The sequence below is a fragment of the Crotalus tigris genome, unplaced genomic scaffold, assembly GCF_016545835.1.
Source record: "Crotalus tigris isolate CLP2741 ecotype Arizona unplaced genomic scaffold, ASM1654583v1 scf7180000017631.5181431, whole genome shotgun sequence".
Taxonomy (NCBI): domain Eukaryota; kingdom Metazoa; phylum Chordata; class Lepidosauria; order Squamata; family Viperidae; genus Crotalus; species Crotalus tigris.
This window is the reverse complement of record NW_024096525.1, coordinates 1,522,008-1,545,577: the sequence shown is the minus strand read 5'-3', so window position 1 is coordinate 1,545,577 and position 23,570 is coordinate 1,522,008. Positions and strand designations below refer to the sequence as shown.

Below are 23,570 nucleotides of genomic sequence, written 5' to 3'. Positions count from 1 at the left end.
AGAAACAAGTTTCACGACATGGAAATATAAATTAGTAAGACACAGTATATTCTTCATCTAGATTTGTTTGAATCCACACCTGCTGATGCTCCTCCACCACCTAAGTCAGATGCAGCTCCTAGCATAGACCTGTTTGGGACAGGTAAATATATATAAAAAGTTCTGTCCTGTAATAATCCAAGTTTGTGTTTTAAAATTTCTATTTTATTTGATTGCTGAGCATTTTTCTGTCAATCATATACATATCTATCTCTAATCTTCATGTAATTTTTCTTTGGCTTCTGCAAGATACTTTTTCTTCTCCAGCTACTGGAGCTTCACCTGGGCCCGAGAATTCTCTCACTGGTGATCTATTATCAGGTAGGTGCTTTCTCTTTATATCTAAGTTATTTGTATGGCTTGTCACCTTTTTTTCCAAAATACCTGTGAAATATGATCAGTTTTAAACTGCTGAAAAGTTAGTAATGTCAAAACTGAGCTGATCTGCTGAATATTCCCTGTGTCACTTTAGATGATCTTTGAGCAGGGATCCCCAACCCCTGATCCGTGGACCGGCATCGGTCCACAGCCCACCAGGAACTGGGCCCTCAAGCGAGTGAAGCCCCCATCTGCACACACGCAGAATCCAAACAGTGCGCAAAACCACTCCCCCCCCCCAGTCCACGGAAAAACTGCCCTGCATGGACTGATCCCTGGCACCCAAAAGATTGGGGGCTGCTGCCTTTGAGCACATTTAGACCATTATATTTGAAAAGAGGCAATTCCCTCCCCCAAATCTTAGATTGTATAAGCCTTGCACAAGTTCCCATGCAAGCCATTGACCTAGAATATGAGATTGTCAATCCTACATAAAATCTTGATAATAAAAAATGAAAACATAATTATTTTTATTTAGGAAGGTAATGTGTGCCAGCTTCTGCTAATTTAGAGTGCTAATCTTGTTTACAGACTTCTATAGGCAGTTTACACTCAACATTCTGTACAAATCATTGCTGAAAGATGGACAGAGTCAAAAGTTACCTGGAGAGCTTATTTATAATCATAACCCAGGAAGAAAGCTTTATGAGCTACATACCCATGTTTCCCAAAAAATAAGACTGGGTCTTTTTTTTTTATCTCCAAAAGAAGCACCAGATCTTATTTTCGGGGGATGTCTTATTCACCTCTGGAGCCGACAGCCCCACCCAGCCGGTCCACTTTTTCTGCAGCCGAAGGAGCAGCTTCATTTTACAGCTGCATTCTGGCCTGCATTTTGCCGGAAGACCTTTCAGGAAGGCCTGTGCAGCCGAGTACTGAGCTATGGATTCAATCCATAGTTCGGTCCTTGGCTGCAGAGATCTTGCAGAACCAAGCTATGGATTCAATCCATAGCTCAGTTCTTGACTGCAGTGGCCTTCCGGAAAGGCCTGTGACTGAGAAATGTAGACCTGACTGCAGAAGACACCGCAGAAGAAGTGGGTGGGCGAGGAGAGGCCTTGCTGCAAGGGTGGAGGGTGTGTGGGGCGGCTCTACACCCCCACACTAGCTTGATTTTTAGGTGTGTGCCTCACTTCAAAACTAGAGCTTATTTTGGGAGTAGGGTTTATTTTCAGGGTAGGGTTTATATTAGGCCGACCCCCAAAATCAAACTAGGGCTTATTTTCGGGGTAGGCCTTACTTTTGCAGAAACACGGTAGTCTAATAGCACCTTTCCTTTTGACAGATTTATCTGGCAGTTTAGATTTGGTTCTAAGTGACAGTTACCTGCTATATATTAATAAGCATTTTTAGGCTTTTTCTAGGGTCATAATACTGTCCTCCACAGCATATCTGTTAAAAGAAGGATCATGAAGCTTCCATGATGAGGAAGTTTTCATGCTACCCAGAATCTAGGAAATCTATAGTTTAAATTCTAGAAAGTTAACTATATCTGGCTATAAAATTGTATCATATTTTGAATTAATCAGAATTCCTATAGAATGGATGAAATGACAGCTCTTGAGCAGATGCAATAATATAAAACTAAGGCATAAATACATAATATAATACATACACACACATTACTGTGTGTAGTCACTGCATGTGTACAAATTAAATACAAAATGGCCCAGAACAGTTTTTCTTTTCAATCTAATTTTTAAAGATGCTGCTTTAATAGTGGATACTCTGTGAAAAATCTAAAGGGAATTTAGTTTTTCCAAGTCTTTCCAATATATACATTGTGTTGTCATGGATTCAGGATAAATGGCCTCATCATTCCTAATTTGCTTTTACTAAATATTATCATGCTTACTCCAGTGGATGCATTTGCAGCACCATCGTCCCTGCCCACTGCTTCCCCGGCTAAAGTGGACTCTTCAGGTGTGATTGACCTGTTTGGTGGTGGGTATTGTTGTTCCTCACCATTCAAGTACTTCCCATTTCATTTCCATTTCATTTTTCTTTGCCAGCAATTCAACGTTTTACGACAGTTACTTTTATTATGCTATGTTGTGCTTCATTTGCTTTTTAACTGTTATGAAATGCAGTTTGGGTGTTTTTTACTGTTGTCTGTCCTTATTTCCATGCATGAAACTCCTTATTCAAGTAACTATTTCATTCTTCCTCCTACAGTATGCAGTTTTCAGTTTTACAATTATGCTTCTCTATAGCATGTATATTTCTCTTGACAGCTACCTGCTATCTACTGTATTTGTAGGTTAGAGATGCTTAACAATTATTTCACTATGGCAGGGGTGGGAAATGAATTTTGCCAAGGGGCCACATGAGAAATGGGGACTCTTGTGTGTATGGGGGAGGGGAATAAATAGGGCTACACGCATGCATGGAGGCACATACATAAATTGAAAAAAAATAGTCACCTTCAAAATAAAATCAATGCAGTTGTATTGTGTGTGTGGCATATACTTATTTACCTTTGATTTCTAATTTCCGATTGACCTCACACAGGCTTGATAGGCACACCCCAAAAAGCCAGATGTGGCCTGGGGGTTGTAAAATGCCCAGGTTGGTGTATGGGCTTTGGGATGTACATTGAAATTATTTTTATACATAGCATCTACTGTCTTTTAATTACAAATCATGAAGGGAGCTGTATAACTGTGGTCAAGCATAAAGCAAACTTATTGATTTTCATCAAAAGGCATGTTCTTCATAATTTGTAATATTATTCAAGAAAACATTAGATATGATAACAACTTTCATTAGCAGCAGTGATGATATAGGCAGAATGTTTACATTATATTACAGTACATTACATTTTTTATGATTGGAAGCAGAATTTCAGTATAAATTAAGGAAGTCCCCAGATTTACAGACTAGCTATTGATATGAAATTTATTATTTGATAGCACACTGATTAAATTTCATAGATTAAAATCAATCCATTTTAAATACAGTGATTTTTTGTCTCCTGCAAATTCTGTTGATATATTGCCCTTTTTTTGGTACAACCTCCATCTCGATCAAATGAAGAGCAATCCGTATTCCATATGCCTCATAGCAGTTAGTCTCTCTACAGGCTCTGATGCCTGTTATGTGTTTACAAAGACAGATGGGAAGGCAGGCAGACACGGCAGCTCAGTAGGTGTTGGAACAATCTATCTGCTTGGTTTTCCTAAAACGAGAATCAGAGAAGGAAAGCGAGGCAGTAAAGAGTTATCCTTGTGGGACTGCATGTTTGTGGGAACAAGCATAGGTTGTCTTGTTCATATGTGCAGAGAGAGGCTTGTGATGATGGATGTGTAGATAAGATGTAAAGAGGAAAAGAAGAAAACAATGGATTAGGTAAGAGAAAATTCAGGAGCTTCATCTTTTGTGTCTGTTTTTAGATATCTCAACAAACGAACAAAAACTTCCATTGACTTTTTTTCCCCCTGCAAATCACTTTATTCAAATGCTTTGTATATCCCTACTGTCTGCATTCATTTTTTGGTAAATGCAAAGCACCAGACTGTTCACAGTACTTTTTGTTTTTGATTTCTTAAGTGGCTGCTTTGTGAATGGCAAGATACCAATACTTTTCCATCCTTTCTTATTTCACTGAGAGTATCTGCTTTCCCATCAGCCTTCAGTGTCCTGATGCCTCTATGTAGGATTTGTTTAGAACTACAGTATATCTTTCCTTCTCACTGCACAACCACACCCTCATGTAACTATGGTTACAACTACTGAGGAAAAAAAAGCAAAAGTGCCAGCATGCTATTCCTTTCATCATCAGAGCTAGCAATGCACTTCAAAATACGATATAGAAGAAAGGTGGCTTGGAATTTTGCAGCTACCCCTTTTTTGCTCAGACATATTTTTTCTGATCGCCAGATAAGTACATACAAAATCTTAAGAAAATGTGAACTTATTCTAGGGAACTGACAATAATTTTATTTATTTTCTGCATGGTTTGTGGGGAAAGGGAGATCCAGGGCCTATATTTTGCAGCAGCACAGGAATACTTAGGTCTGCATGGGGTTATAAAGCTAGTTTCCAAGTAGTTTGAAGAAATGAGGACGAGCTCTTAGAAAGCTAGCACCCCAAAATTGCTTTTTCATGAGGCAACTAGACTTTGTTTTTCTTTGAAGACATTTCGCTTCTCATCCAAGAAGCTTCTTCAGCTGACTGAATGGTGGGGAATGGAAAGATGTGTACTCCTGCAGACAGCTGGTCATTTGCATTCTTTTAGCGAGTCGTTAATGCTATCTGGAGGCTTATCAGTGTCTTCAGGGTCGCCTAAATAGTGCAAATGGGTGTGGAGCTTTCTTGGAACTATTGAAAGGACTGTGTTGTAGACTGAAGATAGATGATGTCGTATCCCTCCCCTTCTGTTGAGAGAGGGCTATTCAATTTTGATATAGATGGCCTCTTTGACCCCTCTTTCAAACCAGTGGTCCTTGTTTCTTGGATGAGAAGCGAAACATCTTCAAAGAAAAACAAGAAAGTCCAATTACCTCGTGAAAAAGCATCTTTGGGATAACTATGACCTGGATGACTGAGAATTTCCATAGACATTTAGAAAACTAGCAGTTTTCTTGGAGTCATCTTCCTGTAGAAAAACTTCTCACTGCCATCACGTCTCATCAGTACAACTGTCATACTTCTAAAATAGTCTGTCTGGGTCTTTCTTTGGTTTCTTCTGGTTTTAGAACAACTGGTAGGAGAAGGAGTGGCAGAACCTCGGGATGGAGTCAAAAGAGGAATCAGCCTGGAGTCTCTACATAGTTACAGACGGACTTAGTAACTGCCACTCCTTCTCCTACACAGCTACAACTATTTCTCAGACTATATTTTACCAATCATTCCTCTCTGGTCTCGAAAATTATATTCGTAGTTGTATTCTCCCTCCAAATGTTATATGTTTATATATTTATAGTATCTTTAAATTCTGCTGTCTTTTATTGCGGCCTCATGGAAAAAATCCATAGATGCATTTGGAAGTGGCCCTTTAGAGCCCCAACCTGCAGTTTCATCGGCTTCTAGTACTTCTGCTTCTGCTGACCTATTAGCTGGTAATGAAACGTAATTGTGTTATTTTTTAAGAAAGGCTATGCATGTTTTTATTTCATCTTTTCTGTACTGTGACAAAAAAAATCGTCAAGGAACCATCACTGAGATTAATTTTTAAAAAATAAATATAAATGTACAAGCTTTCTTCTACACAGATACAAATGTAACTTTAAAAAAAAAGCCGTGGTAATTCCTTGTGAAGTAAGGCAACATTTTGCAAACTGCAGAGAACGGAGGGGGGGGGGGAAAGGAGGAATAAACTGTAATAACGTCTTGCATTTCTTTATGTGAAAATCTTATTAACTCCATCCATCACAATATTACCAGTTTGTCCCTTTTCAACAATCACTATTCCTATAAGTGTGTAATTTGATAATCATTCAATCTCTGTATATCACCAAACTTTAAAGTACTCCTTTCATAGTGATCACTGACTTCTGTGTTCAGTCTATATTCTTTCAGCATCCATTTTTGGCCCTATCTCTTCTTGTTTTACCACATTTACTTCTAAGTAAACAGTTTCTAATTAGTGTTTTCATTTCTCTTGACATTCCCAACCCTTACAAAGTTAGCAGAAGCACACTTTTATGGATAGCCTTTTCACTTTTTTTTTTGCTTACATTCATTTTTATAATACATGCTACCCACTACTTTTTTATTTCTCAAAATGTCTCCATTTTCTCATGGTTAGAAAATATTTACTAAGATACACAATTCATATGTCTACTTTATGTTTTGCCACATGTATCAGTTGTAATTATTCCATTTTGCCTATCAAACAGAAATGCCTTCACATCAGTACATTCATTTTCAGATCCACACTCTTTATTGCAGGGTTCCCAACCCCCGGGCTGTGGCCCATTTCAAACCAGGCTGCACAAGCAGTGGCCTGGTGCATACACGCAGGCAGCTCAACATGTCACTGGCACACACCCACGGAGCTCTACTTGCACAAGTGGCAGGCTGGCGCACACCTGCGCAGCTCAATTTATGTGAGCAGCAGGCAGGTGTGTACTTGTGCAGCTCAACTTGCACTTGCACTCTCCTTCCTGGTGGGACACCAAGCCGTAAAGGTTGGGGATCGCTGCCTTATTGCATTATACAAGTATCTAATATTTGCTATAAATCATTTAGGTTTGCAACATGTACATAAACTACTATACATATTCCTGACAACAATAGACCTATAACAGGCATTCCTTAGATACTTGTATATATGCATACATTTATGTAACAAAGGGAACATCATACATCCAAACCTTTACTCTCTGTTGAACAGTTCACTAACCTTTTCATGCATTCCTATGCATGCTATACTTGTTGTATATTGTTTATTTTGGGAATCAACACTTTCACACAAAACACGTTTTCTTTAAATAAAAGTTTCTCATTGGTATGTTTTTCAGCGACCTGTAAGAAGAGCAAAAATCTGCAGGGCAAACTCTTTATCTGGTGTGAATCCACATTTAACTTCCCAATTGTTGTTCATTGCCCCAACTTACACCTTTTCAGTCAGAATTTTGCTAACCTCCCTGCATATTTTTCTGCATTCATCCTTGGTGCCTTTTACTTTCACTGTGAGAACAATAATAATATTCTTATCAGGAAGAGGAAAGGAACTTCATTTGTCAAAGCCAATTATAATGTTTTTCAAGCCTGTGGTTTAGTCCTTAGTATTAGACTAATAATTTCTTTCTTTTTAATGTTTTAAAAAGGCTTTGGAGGTTCTTTTATTGCTCCGTCTCCGTCACCTTCTCCCATAACACCAGCTCAGGCTAATATATTGCAGCCCAATTTCGAAGCAGCGTTTGGAGCAGCCCCAACTCCTGCCCCTGCTGGCAGTTCCTTTGATCCCTCAGGTGAGTGAAAGGATTCCTCTGTGCAGCCTTCATCTCCAAAATATATTAACTGTAATTCTCCCAGAGGTCCAGAGTATTTGTTATTGTATTTCATGAAAGCATTCAGAAAAAGTCAAATATGTAGAATACTGAGCAGATAGTTCCTTCTGCTCAGTTCTCTTCCATAGGATTTCACCACACGTCAAACCGAAGTGCATATATTCTGTATTTTTGCATGTGCTTTGTATGCATGCTCATTTAAATGAAACTCCTGAAATTGCAGATACCTTATTCCTGTACACTCAGCAAATGGATATGTGGTGCTGCTATTCTCCAGAGTCTTTCCCAAGCATGCATGGCACCAGAATTTAAAAATAAAAGAGGTCCAGGATATTTTGTCCTTTGACACAAGGCTTGACTTTTCATTACTGCTCTGTCGTTTCTGTTTGTGTCTCTTTCATTGTCTACTTCCATGCTGGGGCCTTGCTACAAATTTGCCATTTGGGTGAGTTCTGCAACAGAAAAAAGTAAAGAAACCAAATAGTTTAGTAGTACTTTGCTTTAGTTACTGCTTGCCAGAGCATAGTGCAACTCTGCTTACTAACATTAGCATGCATACTGTAACTGATGTGAATTCGTGTTACTATGTAATGTTGACTGGATTAGATATTTCTGTTTCATTAGGTACAGATAGACGATATTGGTTGGGGTTTTTTTTTGGTATTTTTGGTATTGTAGATCACAGGTGTCAAACTCGCTGCGTCATGTGATGTGTCGCGATGTATCGTGACTTTTTTTGCATTGCCGCATCTAGGGAGGGCACGGCCTCCGCATGATGCAACTGGCTCATGGGTCAGCAGCTTGACACCCCTGTTATAGATAGTCCTCCACCTACGACCATTTGGTCAGCAGCTGTTCCAGCATCCTTGCAGTCACATGACCACAATCTGGGTGCTTAGCAACCCATTTGACTTAAAGCCACAAGTGCCCGTCATGATTATACGATTGTCATTTGAACCTTCAATGCCATTTTCTTCCTGGCTTGGGCATTCTGGGAATTGACCTCCACCCAGTCCCAAGTTTGAAAAACACTACTCTAGAGCAACCCATATCTTATCCTTATTTGTCCATTTATCGTGATGGTAAATTGGAAGACATAAATCAGTGGGTTCTTGTGAAATCCATCTCAAACCCAGATAGCCTGATATGAATTGCATGGTAAATAACACAGACCACTGCAGTGCTTCTATTAGCAGCAGAGCAGTAATGGCTTTACTCAGAAGTCTATAAGGAGAAAGACCCTCATCTTATCCGACGGCAGTCTTAATACAGCCAAGAAAAATATTTCTCCCTGGCAATAGAGACTGTAAACGTTCCCCATTCAGTAACCTCTTCTTCTCCTAATGTCGGGTAAAGGAGATGATGGTTTGTTTCTGCCCATATAGGTATGTTCACAGGATGTCATGGTCTCCCTCCCCTATTTTACAAGAATTTCCTAGCACCTAGCACCTGTGCCCTTTCCAAGACCCAAAGGGCCAGTCTGGAGTAGATCATACTGGAGAAAAATCTGTGTGGTTGCTAACTAAGCGGCACAAACTTGAAAGCACCTAATCAGTGCTCTTTCCACCTGAAAAAGATTTCTCACCCACTGGAAATTTTTTGAATCTCCCAGGGTATGTTTGTCAACAGCAAAAACAATGTTTGCCCCAAATCTTTGTCTTTTACATCACTTTCTCTCTACGGGCTCAATTTTTTCTCTCTCCCTGAATTTGTTCCTAGAATGCATTCAAAAGTAGGTTGTAGTATTTTACTTTCTAGCTTCCTTTGTTCTTGTCAATCGTTGAATAAAAAAATAATCCTTACGTAAGAGACAATTCTTAATTATGATTCCTTCCAAATCTGTAAACCAGGGAATAATAATCAGTTTCAATACTCACATCTCAAACAAACTTCCTGTAAGTCTTAAATAGCTGATTGGCGAATAAATTATGATTCCTTTGGAATCAGATATTTAAAAGTCTGGTTCAAGTGTTGTGGGAAAAATCCAAAAATGGAATATGAAAACTGACTTTTTTTTTTTTGCTGCTCCAGAAAATGGTAGCATTCTTATTAGATTTGTGGACACAATAATATGTGAATCAATTCTTCTATATATCGGTGTTAGAAACATAAAGTGTGCAATATAGCAACATGGACTGTTTTCATAGTTTAAATAATTAGTGTTGTCTAATGCTTTGTCTTACTGTAGTATGTTTGGAATTCATTTATGTCAATATGTTGGTCAAAAAGCATGCATGCCTTCCGTTGGCATTACGTTGACGTTAAACCTGCGTGATGGTTCAAAGATCAGTAGTGTATGTTTTTAAAAGGTTGTGAATACTCCATTTAAGCATCTGTTGATTATGTGAAAGCTTAATTATCTGAAAAAGTGTGTTTCCTAATCTACTGATTTTCTTAAATCTGCAGTGTTTGATGGCTTAGGTGATCTCCTTATGCCCACTACAATGCAAACTGGTCAGCCTTTGTCCAGTGTAGGCACAGCCACCGCTTCTGCTTCAGCTGCAACCAAAGCCATTGGAAGCGATCTTGATTCTTCTCTTGCAAACTTAGTAGGAAGTAAGTTAGAGAGAAACTGTTTGGTTTGACAGTGATTTTGTTTTTATGATTGTTGTTCTTGTACACATTGCACCAGTTGGCTATTCCTGAGTTCAGTTACTACGGTATGTTTTGAAGGGTGTATTTCTTCCCTTCTGTGGGAGGACAGTGTAGTTGTGTTATCACTTAGGTTGTTACAGAAAGTTCCTTTTCTCATCCTGAACTTTGAGACTAAGGTGCATCATGTTTTCATATTGCTCAGTCCACTTAATCGACATTCTTTAACAAAACGTATTTCTAGGAGTAGCTTTTAAACTGGAAAATATAAAAATAATGATTTTATGGAGGAACAATTGACATTTTCTTAAACTTAGCTTATTATGTCCTATGTATTTATATTTAGGAAAGTAATCAAAAAAGTGTAAACAAGTAAAGTAATCAAGAAAGCAATCATGGAAGTTGATGTCTCGATCAGGTAGAGTTATGACATCAGTGACTGAATGGTATAAGAAAGTTTTCAGAGATACAGTGTAATTATATATAAAATCTAACTATAACATTATAGTTTATTGTAACTTTTAGATAACTGACTGAATGCTGCCTCAGCTAAACCTGAGTTGCCTAATGATTTGGTGGACAAATATGTCTTGACATCTATTATCATATGAAACAATCTTTTACATTCCTGGTTTCTTTTGCAGATCTTGGGATTTCTGGTACCACATCGAAGAAGTAAGTAGCTGGTTAATTCAAAGTCCCAGATAGTTCTGTATTTCCTTTCTCTACTTTCTAGCATAGAAAGTGGGTATTTTTATATAGTCCATATATAGCTTTTCGATGGTGGCGTTGGTGGTTAATCATTATTATAGATCTAGATCTAATATTGCAAAAGATAGAATGATTTTGCAAAACTGTTAAAATGTTAAATTTTTTACAATCCAAAAGATCAGATTTTTACAGCATAATGTAATATCAATAATTCTCACCGTTTCTTCACCTTTCCTAAAAACCAAGTATAGATTACAGATATCCTCAGCTTACAACCACAATTAAATCTGGAATTTGGGCCATTAAGCAAAGCAGTCATTAAATGAGATGTCACGTGACTGCCCATGTGTCTGCTTCACTCATTGACCACAGTCCCAGCACTCCTGGTTATGGTTGTCAAACAATCACAGAGGTTGTTAACTGGATGGACCCCCATTTGGCATGTGTGTGGGGAGGAAGAGACTAACACAGAGGTCCCCAAACTTTTGGGCACCAGGGACCAGTTACATGGAGAGAGGTTTTTCCGCAGACTGGAGGGGGCGTGGTTTTGTGTGCTACCTGCATCCTGTGGATGGGGCTTTCCTTGTTTGTGCGGGCCGGTTGATGGCACGCCGCGACCTGGTACTGGTCCATGGACCAGGAATTGGGGACCCCTGGCCTAGGAGATACCACGCAGGAGCTGAAAATCTTCCTGTTGAAATCCAGGCAGGAGAGACACTTATGCTTGGCCTGCACTGGCCTCTCAAGTCGTCTCCCATCCACCTGAGACACCCCCGTGCTCCTTACCTTACCGCACTGTTTCTACGGAATGCTCCCTACTTGGATTTCAGCTCCCTCTCTTTTCTACATTCTGCCTGAAAGAGCAGAAAGGATATCAGCTTCTCTGTGCGCTTGGAAGAAAATTCCTTCCGCAGGGTGCAGAATGGAACTCAGATCTTCAGGATCTGAATTCCAATCCTGTACTCTAGGGAGGTTCTAATCTTTCCTCTGCACACAGACGGGAACTCTTTTTTTTAAGTTTTATTAATTTTTAAGAATTACAATCTTTAGAGCTTAGTAAACAACATGTTGTCTGGTTTCACATATTTAGCTGAGTTCTTCAATATAAATCAGTGTTTCTCAACCTTGACAATTTTAAGGCATGTGGACTTAAAAGCCAGCATTGCTGGCTGTGGAATTCTGGGAGTTGAAGTCCACATGCCTTAAAATTGTCAAGGTTGAGAAACACTGATATAAATCTATTCAGTACTGCACAATCCAGTACTTTTTCCCTGGTCCTCCTTTCTTTCCCATATTTTTTTTCCATTTTCCCCTCATTACACAGTTACAATTCTTAATACTATTGATGTATATAAAGTTAGATATAAACATCTTCATCATATTTTACTAATATACAAATAACAATAATATCAATTCATAAATCAGTCCTGGTTTTTGTGCTCTTGTTAAAAGTTTGATTTCCCATCAATATTTAAAGTATCTCTGTCAGTTACGATTTTCTCAATATTAATTACATTTATATAGCTAAAATTTTATTCATACCAATCCTCCTCTTATTTTCATATTTCCCATATCAAAAGAAGAAGAAAAAATGCTATTGTAATTCAAAATCATATCTTTCATTATAAAAGTCTAATTATACCCAAGGGTCATCCATTCTTTTAATCATATTCAAACATCATATTTAAACATATGATGACCCCTCTAATAGGTCAAATCTTCTGTTTTTTAAAATCTAACTCTTGCTTTCTTTCTTCGCCAAGTAGATTTCCAAGCCAAGGCAATTAAATTGCCCAGGAATTTTCTTTCTATTTTTATGAAAGTTGCTAGGCATGAGGAAGACAATTTAGGTAGGGTATTTTTAGGGGGGAATTCCATCCATTTATGTTCCTTAAGCAACTCCCACCTTCCTTCTCCCTCAAGTTCTCCTCTCTTTGCTGGGGTGCAGAAATGGACCTCAAATCATCAGAATCTGAGCTACATTCCTGCATCCTGCGGATGTCATTTCTGTGTGTCAAAGGGAACACCTTCCAAGGGGTGTAGAAACAAAGCTCAGATCATCAGGATCTGAGTTCCGTTTCTTCACCTCACTGAAGCAGTTCAGCTCTCCTTGGCAGGCAGCTCTTTCACCCAGCCTCCAGAGACAATAAGGCACCTTTTCTCAGGCCTTCTTAACTTCAAATGGTCATTAAATGTCTAATCCTAAATCCAGGAATACCTCTGTTCCGGAATAAATATAAAGAGGTATAGCAGTACTTAATTAATCCAGATGGATAATGCAGTTTCTTCTGTATTGTGGAGTGCAGTTAATGGGTATCACATTCTCTTTTCTGTTCGTCATTCAAACATTTTAAAATTGCATTTTTTTTTCCTGTGCTTGGTGAAGATTCAGTCATGTTGATTTGAAATTTATACCAACTTGTAATAATGTAATTATGTCAGCAAGATTCCAGCCCAGAAGTTTGCTATGGTTGCCGTTCTGCCTGCTGATCAGTTAGCACTCGTATTCTAAATCATTGACTGTCTTAGGGGAGACCTTCAGTGGAGTGCAGGAGAGAAGAAGTTAACAGGAGGAGCCAACTGGCAACCAAAAGTAGCACCTGCAACGTGGTCATCTGGGGTTCCTCCAAGTGGCCCCTTGGTATGTGGAGATACTGCACATTTCATGTTGTTGTTGTTAATTGCGAAGTTGTGTCCGACCCATCGCGACCCCATGGACAACGTTCCTCCAGGTCTTCCTGTCCTCTACCATTTTCTGGAGTCCATTTAAGTTCACACCTACTGCTTCAGTGACTCCATCCAGCCATCTCATTCTCTGTCGTCCCCTTCTTCTATTGCCCTCAATCTTTCCCAGCATTAGGCCCTTCTCCAGTGAGTCCTTCCTTCTCATTAGGTGGCCAAAGTATTTGAGTTTCAACTTCAGGATCTGGCCTTCTAAAGAGCAGTCGGGTTGATCTCTTCTAGGACTGACCGGTTTGAACGCCTTGCAGTCCAAGGGACTCGCAGGAGTCTTCTCCAGCACCATAGTTCAAAGGCCTCAATTCTTTGGCACTCAGCCTTTCTTATGGTCCAACTTTCACAGCCATACATTGCAACTGGGAAAACCATGGCCTGGACTATACGCACTTTTGTTGGCAGGGTGATGTCTCTGCTTTTTAGTATGCTGTCTAGATTTGCCATAGCTTTCCTCCCCAGGAGCAAGCGTCTTTTAATTTCTTGGCTGCAGTCCCCACCTGAGGTGATCTTGGAGCCCAGAAAAATAAAATCTGTCACTACCTCCATTTCTTCCCCATCTATTTGCCAGGAATTGAGAGGGCTGGATGCCATGATTTTGGTTTTCTTAACATTGAGTTTCAAGCCAACTTTTGCACTCTCCTTCTTAACCCGCATCAAGAGGCTCTTTAGTTCCTCTTCACTTTCTGCCATTAGAGTGGTATCATCTGCATATCTTAGGTTGTTGCTATTTCTCCCGGCAATCTTAATTCCAACTTTTGTTTCATCTAGTCCTGCCTTTCTCATGATGTGCTCTGCATATAAGTTAAATAGGCAGGGCGACAGTATACAGCCTTGCCGGACTCCTTTTCCAATTTTGAACCAATCAGTGGTTCCGTGTTCGGTTCTCACTGTTGCTTCTTGACCCGCATCTAGGTTTCTCAAGAGACAAATGAGATGGTCTGGTACTCCCATCTCTTTAAGAACTTGCCACAATTTGTTGTGATCCACACAATCAAAGGCTTTAGCATAGTCAATGAAGCAGAAGTAGATGTTTTTCTGGAACTCTCTAGCTTTCTCCATGATCCAGCATATGTTGGCAATTTGATCTCTAGTTCCTCTGCCTCTTTGAAATCCTGCCTGTACTTCTCGATCCACATACTGCTGGAGTCTAGCTTATAGGATTTTAAGCATAACTTTACTAGCATGTGAAATGAGTGCAATGGTGCGATAGTTTGAACATTCTTTGGCATTGCCTTTCTTTGGAATTGGAATGTAAACTGACCTTTTCCAATCCTGTGGCCACTGTTGAGTTTTCCTAATTTGCTGGCAAATTGAGTGTAGCACTTTTACTGCATCGTCTTTTAAGATTTTGAATAGCTCAGCTGGAATACTGTCACCTTCACTAGCTTTGTTGTTGCTCAGATTTTCTAAGGCCCATTTCACTTCATATTCTAGGATGTCTGATTCAAGGTCAGTGACCATCTCATTGTGGTTATCTGGGACGTTAAGCTCATTCTTGTATAGTTCTTCTGTGTAGTTTTGCCATCTCTTCTTAATCTCTTCTGCCTCTGTTAGGTCCCTGTCATTTTGGTCCTTTATCATGCCCATCATTGCATGAAACGTTCCCTTCATATCTCCAATTTTCTTGAAGAGATCTCTGGTCCTCCCTATTCTGTTGTTTTCTTCTATTTCTTTGCACTGTTCATTTAAGAAGGTATTCTTATCTCTTCTAGCTATTCTCTGGAATTCTGTATTCAATTGGGTGTATCTTTCTCTTTCTCCTTTGCCTTTCGCTTCCCTTCTTTCCTCAGGTATTTGCAAAGCTTCCTCAGACAGCCATTTGCTTTCTTGCATTTCTTTTTCTTTGGGATGGTTTTAGTTGCTACCTCTTGTACAATGTTGCGAACTTCCATCCATAGTTCTTCAGGCACTCTGTCTATCAGATCTAATTCCTTAAATCTATTTGTCACCTCTACTGTATATTCATCAGGAATATGATTTAGTTTATACCTGAGTGGCCTAGTGCTTTTCCCTACTTTTTTCAATTTAAGCCTAAATTTTGCAACGAGAAGCTCATGATCTGAGCCACAGTCAGCTCCTGGTCTTGTTTTTACCGACTGTAGAGAGCTTCTCCATCTTTGGATGCAGAGCACATAGTCAATCTGATTTCTATGTTGACCGTCTGGTGATGTCCATGTGTAGAGCCGTCTCTTGGGTTGTTGGAAAAGAGTGTTATGACCATCGTATTCTCTTGACAAAATTCTATCAGCCTATGCCCTGCTTCATTTTGTACTCCAAGGCCAAACTTGCCTGTTATTCCAGTTATCTTTTGGCTTCCTACCTTAGCATTCCAATCCCCCATGATGATAAGGACATCATTTTTTTGGTGTTAATTCTATAAGGTGCTGTAGGGCTTCATAGAACCGGTCAATTTCATCCTCTTCAGCACCAGTGGTTGGGGCATATATTTGGATTATTGTGATATTGAATGGTTTGCCTTGGATTCGAATTGAGATAATTCTGTCATTTTGGGGATTGTATCCCAGTATTGCTTTTCCTATTCTTTTATTGACTATGAAGGCTACTCCATTTCTTCTGAGGGATTCTTGCCCATAGTAGTATACCTGATGGTCATCTGAGTTAAATTCCTGTCCATTTTAGTTCACTGATTCCTAAGATGTCGATGTTCAGTCTTGTCATCTCTTTTTTGACTACGTCTAGCTTGCCTTGATTCATGGATCTTACATTCCAGGTTCCTATGGAGAAAAAATCTTTACAGCATCGGACTTTCCTTTCACCACAAGATATATCCACAGCTGAGCGTCCTTTCGGCTTTGGCCCAGTCGCTTCATTCTTTCTGGCGCTACTAGTACTAGCCCTCTGCTCTTCCCCAGTAGCATATTGGACACCTTCCGACCTGAGGGGCTCATCTTCCAGCGCCATATCTTTTTGCCTTTTAGTACTGTCCATGGGGTTTTCATGGCACAGATACTGGAGTGGTTTGCCATTTCCTTCTCCAGTGGATCACATTTTGTCAGAACTCTCTGCTATGACCTGTCCGTCTTGGATGGCCCTGCACGACATAGCTTATAGCTTCATTGAGTTACACAAGCCCCTTCGCCACGACAAGGCAGTAATCCATAAAGGGGGCATATTTCATAGATGTAGAGAATTCCATATGAACATGACTGCTACACACTTAATATGTCAAAATACAGCCATGTACAAAAGTTTTAACATCTGAAATTATCAGCATCATTTGTCTAATTCCAAAACTGTAGTTTTGATACATTTTTAAGGAAATGGGAATCCCATCCTATTATTGTTATATGCTGCGTTTTTATCTTACTGTTCTAGCACTGGAACACTTCCTCGTTTCTCAGATGATAACATGTTTTGTGTTTGTTTTTCAGTTTTGCTAAGCATTTATTTTCAGAGTTATGCTCTTCTTACAAGCTAGTAATAATAATAAGGCAAGAGTGAAACTGCAATTGGAAACATTTTAACAGAAGACTGTAAAATATTAAATATTGTACAGTGTAAGTTATAGGGAAGGAAAGCAATACACTAAATGCAAGTTTTTTTTCTACCAGAAAGGTTGGGCGATTGTTTTTTATGTAAGTAGCTTTTTGTTATGAAGTTGTACTAACTGAGAAATCTGGCTACTACCAAACTAATGCAAAATTAAACCTTTCTTTATTTTTACAGTCAACCTAAACTTGAGTTACTAATTTGCAAATAATCCTTGCATCTGTAGATAAAGTTATTTTCTTCTCGATAGGTATTTCCAGGTATTTTTCCTTTCTGTGCAGTGAAACAGAAGGGCAGGAATATTTCTTTTAGATGTTTTATTCTCTTCCTTTATAAGGAAAACATACAGATTTTTCACAAAATCACTTTACGCTCTGCTGAATAACTGCCTTATTCCCACATTTTGCACCAGCTGCATCTTCAGGGGATTGTTAAATGTAGCTCCATATAACAGGCATTGGAATAATCAAAAACAATTTGGTTCCATAAAAAAAAAACCAGCCTCCCGTGTTTGTCGTCTTCAACATTTTTGTGTGCAGAATAAGTCTAGCTTTTTGCAACAGGTAGTTAATTAAATGAAGTATTTGCAGCAGGATACAGTGACTGCAGTTAACTGATATTGGCTTAATGTTGGCAGATTAGAGTTCTTTATTAAGTGCTGAAAATTGTGATATTTGACAATTGGGTATGTGGGGGCTTTTAAACTGTTTTATATGTGTAAAGTTTAGCCAGTTAGTGATTTATCCCTACTACTCCAATCTCTAGACAGGATCTGTGCCTCCAGCAGGTGCCGGCACTCCTACATCAGGTGCTGCTTCTCCACAAACTGGATCAGGATTTGGGATGGTAAGGACCGTCTCAAAGAATGATAAGAGAGAAAAGTGCTACTTTCCACTTCTCCAGTTTGCCCTCTTCTTCCTTTATATTGGCCTTTTAAAAATCTCAGTAATCTTATCTGGGAAAATACAATTTGAACAACTAATGGAAGGCTTGGAAATAAGATACCCCTGTAGTTATTCCTGGAAAATAGCCCTCTTTTTCCCAAATTGCAATATAAGGACCCACATCCTAAAGCTTATCTTCTGAACATTGTGGTCAAAATATATGCTTTTTCTTTTCAGAAAAAATGTGAATTATACACTATCTCTTTCTGGGGAAAAAAAAGCATACAGTATATTGTGTACTGAATAATGTATTCTTCTGAGACAATGTTCACAGTCCAGTTGCTGGAATTTCCAGCTGACAAGTTAATATAGTCTATTCTGAGATCTATGTAAGTAGAAATGGGTTCAAATCTGAAAAGACACTCAAAATTTGTGCACACACCCCTCAAATGGAACATGCCTATTTAATCAAGAGATTTCTTGATAAAATGGCATCTCTTAGACTAGTGGTTCTCAACCTGTGGGTTGGGACTCCATTTGGGGTCGAATGACCATTAAACGGGGGCTGCCAAACAATGCAGTCCGCCATTTTCCCCCCCTTTTCCTTAGTTGTGCTACTCCCTTTTATTCTATTGGCTTTTGAAAGCCAATAGAATAGAGTCTAATTTTATTGGCTTTCAAAAGCCAATAATAATTGTCCAGGCTGTCTCTGCCCTGCTGAGCCCACCAAAAGTCCCATTCTGCAAACGGTGCTGCACCAGTTGAGTAGTCCTCAACTTACGATCGGTTGAGTAGTCCTCGACTTACGACCGGTTGGGGGTCGCGGCATTAAAAAGGTTGAGAACCACTGTCTTAGACATTATTTGTTCTCAAATCTTTTCCAGCAGCCTCCTGGAGCTGGTGTTGGGATGATGCCACAGCAGCCTCTTATGTATGGGCAACCAATGATGAGGCCACCATTTGGAGCAGCTGCAGGACCTGGTGCACAAGTGAGGTCTTGTTTAGGAGAAAACAGAAAAATTATTTTCCCCTTTTTTTGTTATGTCATATAGGCCAATGTTCTAAGTTATTTTCTGTATATTTCTGGAAGGCAGTCTAGTGTGACATGTTGTTTTCAATTCATACTATGAAGATTTTTCAAAGTTACAATATGGATTTTGTGTAATGGTTTAGTTTTTATTTTTAATGCACTTTTTTTAAAAAAAAATCTACTTCTTAAGCTGCTTTAACTCTTAAAAAAGGTGCCACTGGTCCAAAAATGATTCCTGCTCCCAGTGAATGTTCACATTTATTTGTTTATTTATATTTCATACGTCTAAACCTCTTACCTCCCTCAAAGAGATATGATGCATGATTAAGCAATTTTATTTCTGTTTTTATTTATTAATAAAAAACTGAACATCACAATAATTCTCATATTTATTCAGTGGGACAATAGCATAAGCCCATATCTGTGAAGTGCGTATTAATTTTGGTTAGAGCTGGATTTTAATACTTGTAATTGTTTATTTTTGTGCCCTTCTGGAACGATGGAACACGATTCAGGTTTCTCCAAGTCCAACACCTGCCACCCAAAGCCCCAAGAAGCCTCCAACAAAGGACCCATTAGCAGATCTTAACATTAAAGATTTCTTATGAGCTATTTAAGGTATGCTTTTTCTTCTTCCATCCTTCCCTTAAATATATTCAAGGTTATATTCTCCTTTATATCTCACAGGGGATGCTAAGAGTCTTATTTGATTCGAATGGTGTTAGTTCAGTCCTAGCTTGCTGGAAGAACAGCTCTCACGTGACATAGTGGTTGAAGAGTTAAACTAGGACAGAAAACACCCAGGTTCATGTTCACCCTCAGTCATGGAGGGTCACCTGAGTGTCTCTTCTGGCAGAATGATTATTGTGGAGAGAAAAGAAAAGGAGACTTCTTTATAAGCCACCTATAAGTCCTGAGCAAATGACAATGTTTGCACTCGGCAGTAAAAACTACCAACTTTAAAAGCAGGAGTATCTTTCCCTTCCCTGACTCTTACAGAAGAAAAAAAAAAAAACACAGACATTTGTATGTGTAGCACACTTGCTATGGAACATGCCTAGCTCTTCTGACTGCTTCTCCACTTCAAGAGCGGAATTTAAGGACTAGATTAGTATCTTGAATCAAATGTTACAGGTCTGTTGTTCCCTGTTGCTCTCTCTCTTGGTGTATGCATATCGGCAAAAGACAGAGAATTATATGCGTATTAAACTCCTTTCTATATAATAGATGTGGAAGAAAATGTGTTTCCAGTTATTTTGCAGCTTAGGAAAAAAGAAGAGAGCGTTAACATGGTTGAGGGAAGGAAGGTTATATCTTCAAAGTGTCATCTGGCATACAAATCAGATTATGAAACTGAATTTGAATGCCTGTCCCTTCAACTTTATAACACTTCTTCCCCCCTCTTTCCACGATTGTAGTTTTGTGAAAGGATAAGTGAAGATGCGAGTTTGGAATCTGCAAGCAAGAATTTTGTTGCTCAGAATTTTCAAGTGAGCCACCAGTACCAAACCCAGTGCTTACTCAGACTTCTCTCCTACTTCCAAAACGTGTAGCACAGCTGTGAAAGTGATCATAGGAACGTGTACTATTTTAGTTGTTATCCCTTCTCTCTCTCTCTCTCTCTCAGTTTGTGTACTTGGGTTATAATTTATGTGTTTCTCAACTTAAACAATGGATGTATGTTTCTGATGCCTTCTTAGTGCTTTTCTGAACCAATCCATTAGGGACAGATTATGCAGCTGTTGTGTGGTGAACCATTTGGAGCGATGTGTCTGTGTTTCTGGAGGTCTTAATGTAAATAACCTTGGCGACCCTCTAAATTTTCTCTTCAAATCCAGTTTCCTTTGCATATCTGTTATACAAAACAATATTGTGGTTATATCAGGTAGCAAGAAGAACACTGTCAATCCTTTTTTTTAAAGTGTGTGGAATGTAATTTTTTCCCCAAAGCAGATTATTATCAAATTTGTTGTGGGGTACGTTTTAATTTCCTGACATTTTATCTGTTAATATGAATGAAATTCATATTAATAATCTACCAAGTTACTTGACAAAGGTTGTTAAAAAAAATCCCCCACATAAAAATATTTTATCAGATTTCTTTAAAACTATTTGTCCTGTATTTTCATTAAAACCATCATATTTATCTTTGTTATTTAAAATGCACTGAAAACAAGTAAAGGGTAAGTTTCTTGCCATATAATTCAGAAAAAAATCAAATATAACAAAGCAAACAACTTTAGGTTTGCCAGGCTACTTTGGCTGCCCACTGTATCCAGGGGCAAATCATGATTTTGTTTCCCTTTCTTTTTGCTTTTATGTACATCTGTCAGTTTTGTTCTTCTCTGTATATATCTTAGATTAGTGTTTTTCATCCCCATACAGCAGTATGTATTTTCTGTACTGTTTGTGATTAGAGGTCACACTAAACCTGAATTATACCCTTTACTGTAAACAAAAGTATTCTTTCACCGTTTTAGTTTGTTCTCTCATACTGTGTGTGCTGATGGCTTAGCTTAAGATTTTTGACTCCTTAATAAGGTCACTGTTGATCAGTGTTACAAGTGGCTTGGCAGCTCTTTGTTAAAGCATATTAGGTTGGAAAGATGTTCATCTAAGTCTTTCAAATTAATATTTAATCAACATGTGGTACCATTTTTAAAAAGTGGTTGCATATTGTGGGGATAACGTACCCTGTAACGACAGAGAGTTAGAGAGAGAATTTCAAATGGGTTTGCTTTGTATTTTGGTTTGAGGAAAACCCAATGCATGTATACCCTCTGAGATGCAATAAAACACCTTGATCAAAGTAAATTCAAAATAAAGTCGTCTCTATTTTCTTTAATTATCCATAGTTAGTTAGTTTATGGTTATAGTAGAGTACAACTGCAGTAGGGTTGATCTTCAGACTTTAATTATTGTGGTCTAAGGAACAGATTCCTTGATGTTTTGCCAGCAACTGTGGTATCTTATTTAGAGGCAAAGTGATCTGCTAGGCAACTGAACAGGGACTGACTGGGCACCAGGGACTGACAAGGGCCTCACCAACCTGCACCAATCAGAAATATTAAAAACAAGACCTCAGTCAAACCCTGCTCATTTTCTTATGTGCTTTGTTCTCAGGATGCCAGACACAGATGTGAAATGTCAAGAAATCTTGGTTTCTAGACCATGGTCATTAAACACTGACACTCATCACTATCCTGCCAATGCCAGTGATGAAAGTCTAGACCAGTATTCAACAGTGGTAGTTTACAATTTTTTTTACTTTTTTATAAATCAAAAATATACTATTTTGTTTTAAAATTAAGTCATGTCAAATGAATGCCAACATGCCCTCTGTGTGGAATTCATTAGCATTTTAAGATTCATCTACACAAATTCCCTGAAATGTGCAAAGTCATTTCAACAATCCGAAATATAGTGCTCTGTATTGTTATTCAACAGCTATTTTTTTCAGGAATTGGTCCTAAAACACTATAAACAGCGAACTCAATCAATACAAGAAGTATACTGAGAAGATATTTAGTACTGATGTCAGTTGAGACATTGGGTTAACTGGCACTGCAATGCGTGTTTTAAACTGTTGAAACAAGTTTAACAGTGATTTCATCTCAAAAGACATACTGCAGATTTGAAAAAGGTTCTAAACAGGACGACTAAAATTATCAGAAAGGTAGTAACCCTTTTCTCAACAAGAATGAGGTTTTAGAATTGTCATTTCTCAAAATTTCCTGTCTTTGGTCATGTTGACCACATTCTGGAAGTTGTAGTATCAATGTTCCTGGTTGAGTCATATAAAAAAATTAAAGGATTATGAAGAAAATAGAGGAATGTAAAACTATAGTTTGATGAAAACAGCTGCAGTGTTTTTTAATAACACTCAGACTGGATTTTATTTTTCTTACTGTGAGAGACAAGATAACCCAGTAAAGTTGTTAATGGGAATTTATAACACACAGTACGTAGTTAAGTCACAGAGTCTCTTACTATAGTACTGCCACCAAGTTTGACAACAACTAAAAAAAAAATTAAGACAAAGTCATGAAAGGATAATGCCTATGGATATTAGGCATAATGTTTGTGCTACATACAATGTTTTGGGGTGTCTTTGTTGTAGACATGTCAGTATAAGAGTGAGAAGAACAATAAAAATGGCTATTGCACTGAAGTGCTGCTCTGTTTTCCTATCAGTATCTGATTAACTACTTTGGAAAACAGTATGCTGGATTAAAGAGGCCTTTAACTGAATTTGGCTAGACACCTTTATAAAGTTCTGATACTGGGCCAGAGGTTCTGAAACTTTAAGTGGTTTCTCATCTTAACGTCTTACGCTATAACAGAACTTATGTGTGATCCAATCAGAATCCAAAATCTTGGAAAAATTCCAGAACTAGGATCCTTAACTCTGCTGCTAAGCATAGAGTCTGCCCCTGCAAGAGATCTGTCCCCTGCAAGAATTGAGGCATATTTTTTTGAAAAAATAGCTGCCGTAACCTAAATAAATGATGCTCCTCTGAAACACTTGCTGAAAAGAAAAATCTTATGTTCATTGGAGATATTTTGTGGCTTTCAGAAGAGTCCAGTCGATACCTCCTGACCTGTGAAAGGCAACTTCTTAAATATCTGTCATTATATCCAGTCCACCCTGCATAAGCTATGGATCATATGGATTCTGAAAAGTACATCTCAGCCACTGATTTTAGACATTCTTTTAATGATGGGGGAATTAAT

General features: G+C 38.5%; 1 protein-coding gene across 27 annotated transcripts in view; it reads left to right on the top strand.

The window, feature by feature from the left end:
* SNAP91 (synaptosome associated protein 91) overlaps positions 1-23,570 on the top strand; it is a 109,717-nt gene that overhangs the window by 73,449 nt on the left and 12,698 nt on the right. For 9 of the 27 annotated variants that reach the window (XM_039334463.1, XM_039334467.1, XM_039334469.1 and 6 more), the window contains 13 exons: positions 62-142; positions 289-360; positions 2,278-2,361; positions 5,394-5,477; positions 7,191-7,334; positions 9,780-9,929; positions 10,610-10,640; positions 13,206-13,317; positions 16,985-17,008; positions 17,688-17,768; positions 18,691-18,795; positions 19,352-19,454; positions 20,255-21,657. In XM_039334463.1, the coding sequence (XP_039190397.1) occupies positions 62-142; positions 289-360; positions 2,278-2,361; positions 5,394-5,477; positions 7,191-7,334; positions 9,780-9,929; positions 10,610-10,640; positions 13,206-13,317; positions 16,985-17,008; positions 17,688-17,768; positions 18,691-18,795; positions 19,352-19,444 (1,061 nt within the window). In that variant the 3' untranslated portion in view covers positions 19,445-19,454; positions 20,255-21,657. Of the gene's footprint in view, positions 1-61; positions 143-288; positions 361-2,277; positions 2,362-5,393; positions 5,478-7,190; positions 7,335-9,779; positions 9,930-10,609; positions 10,641-13,205; positions 13,318-16,984; positions 17,009-17,687; positions 17,769-18,690; positions 18,796-19,351; positions 19,455-20,254; positions 21,658-23,570 lie in introns of those variants that run through there. The other 18 variants (XM_039334478.1, XM_039334477.1, XM_039334473.1 and 15 more) reach the window with 16 other exon arrangements.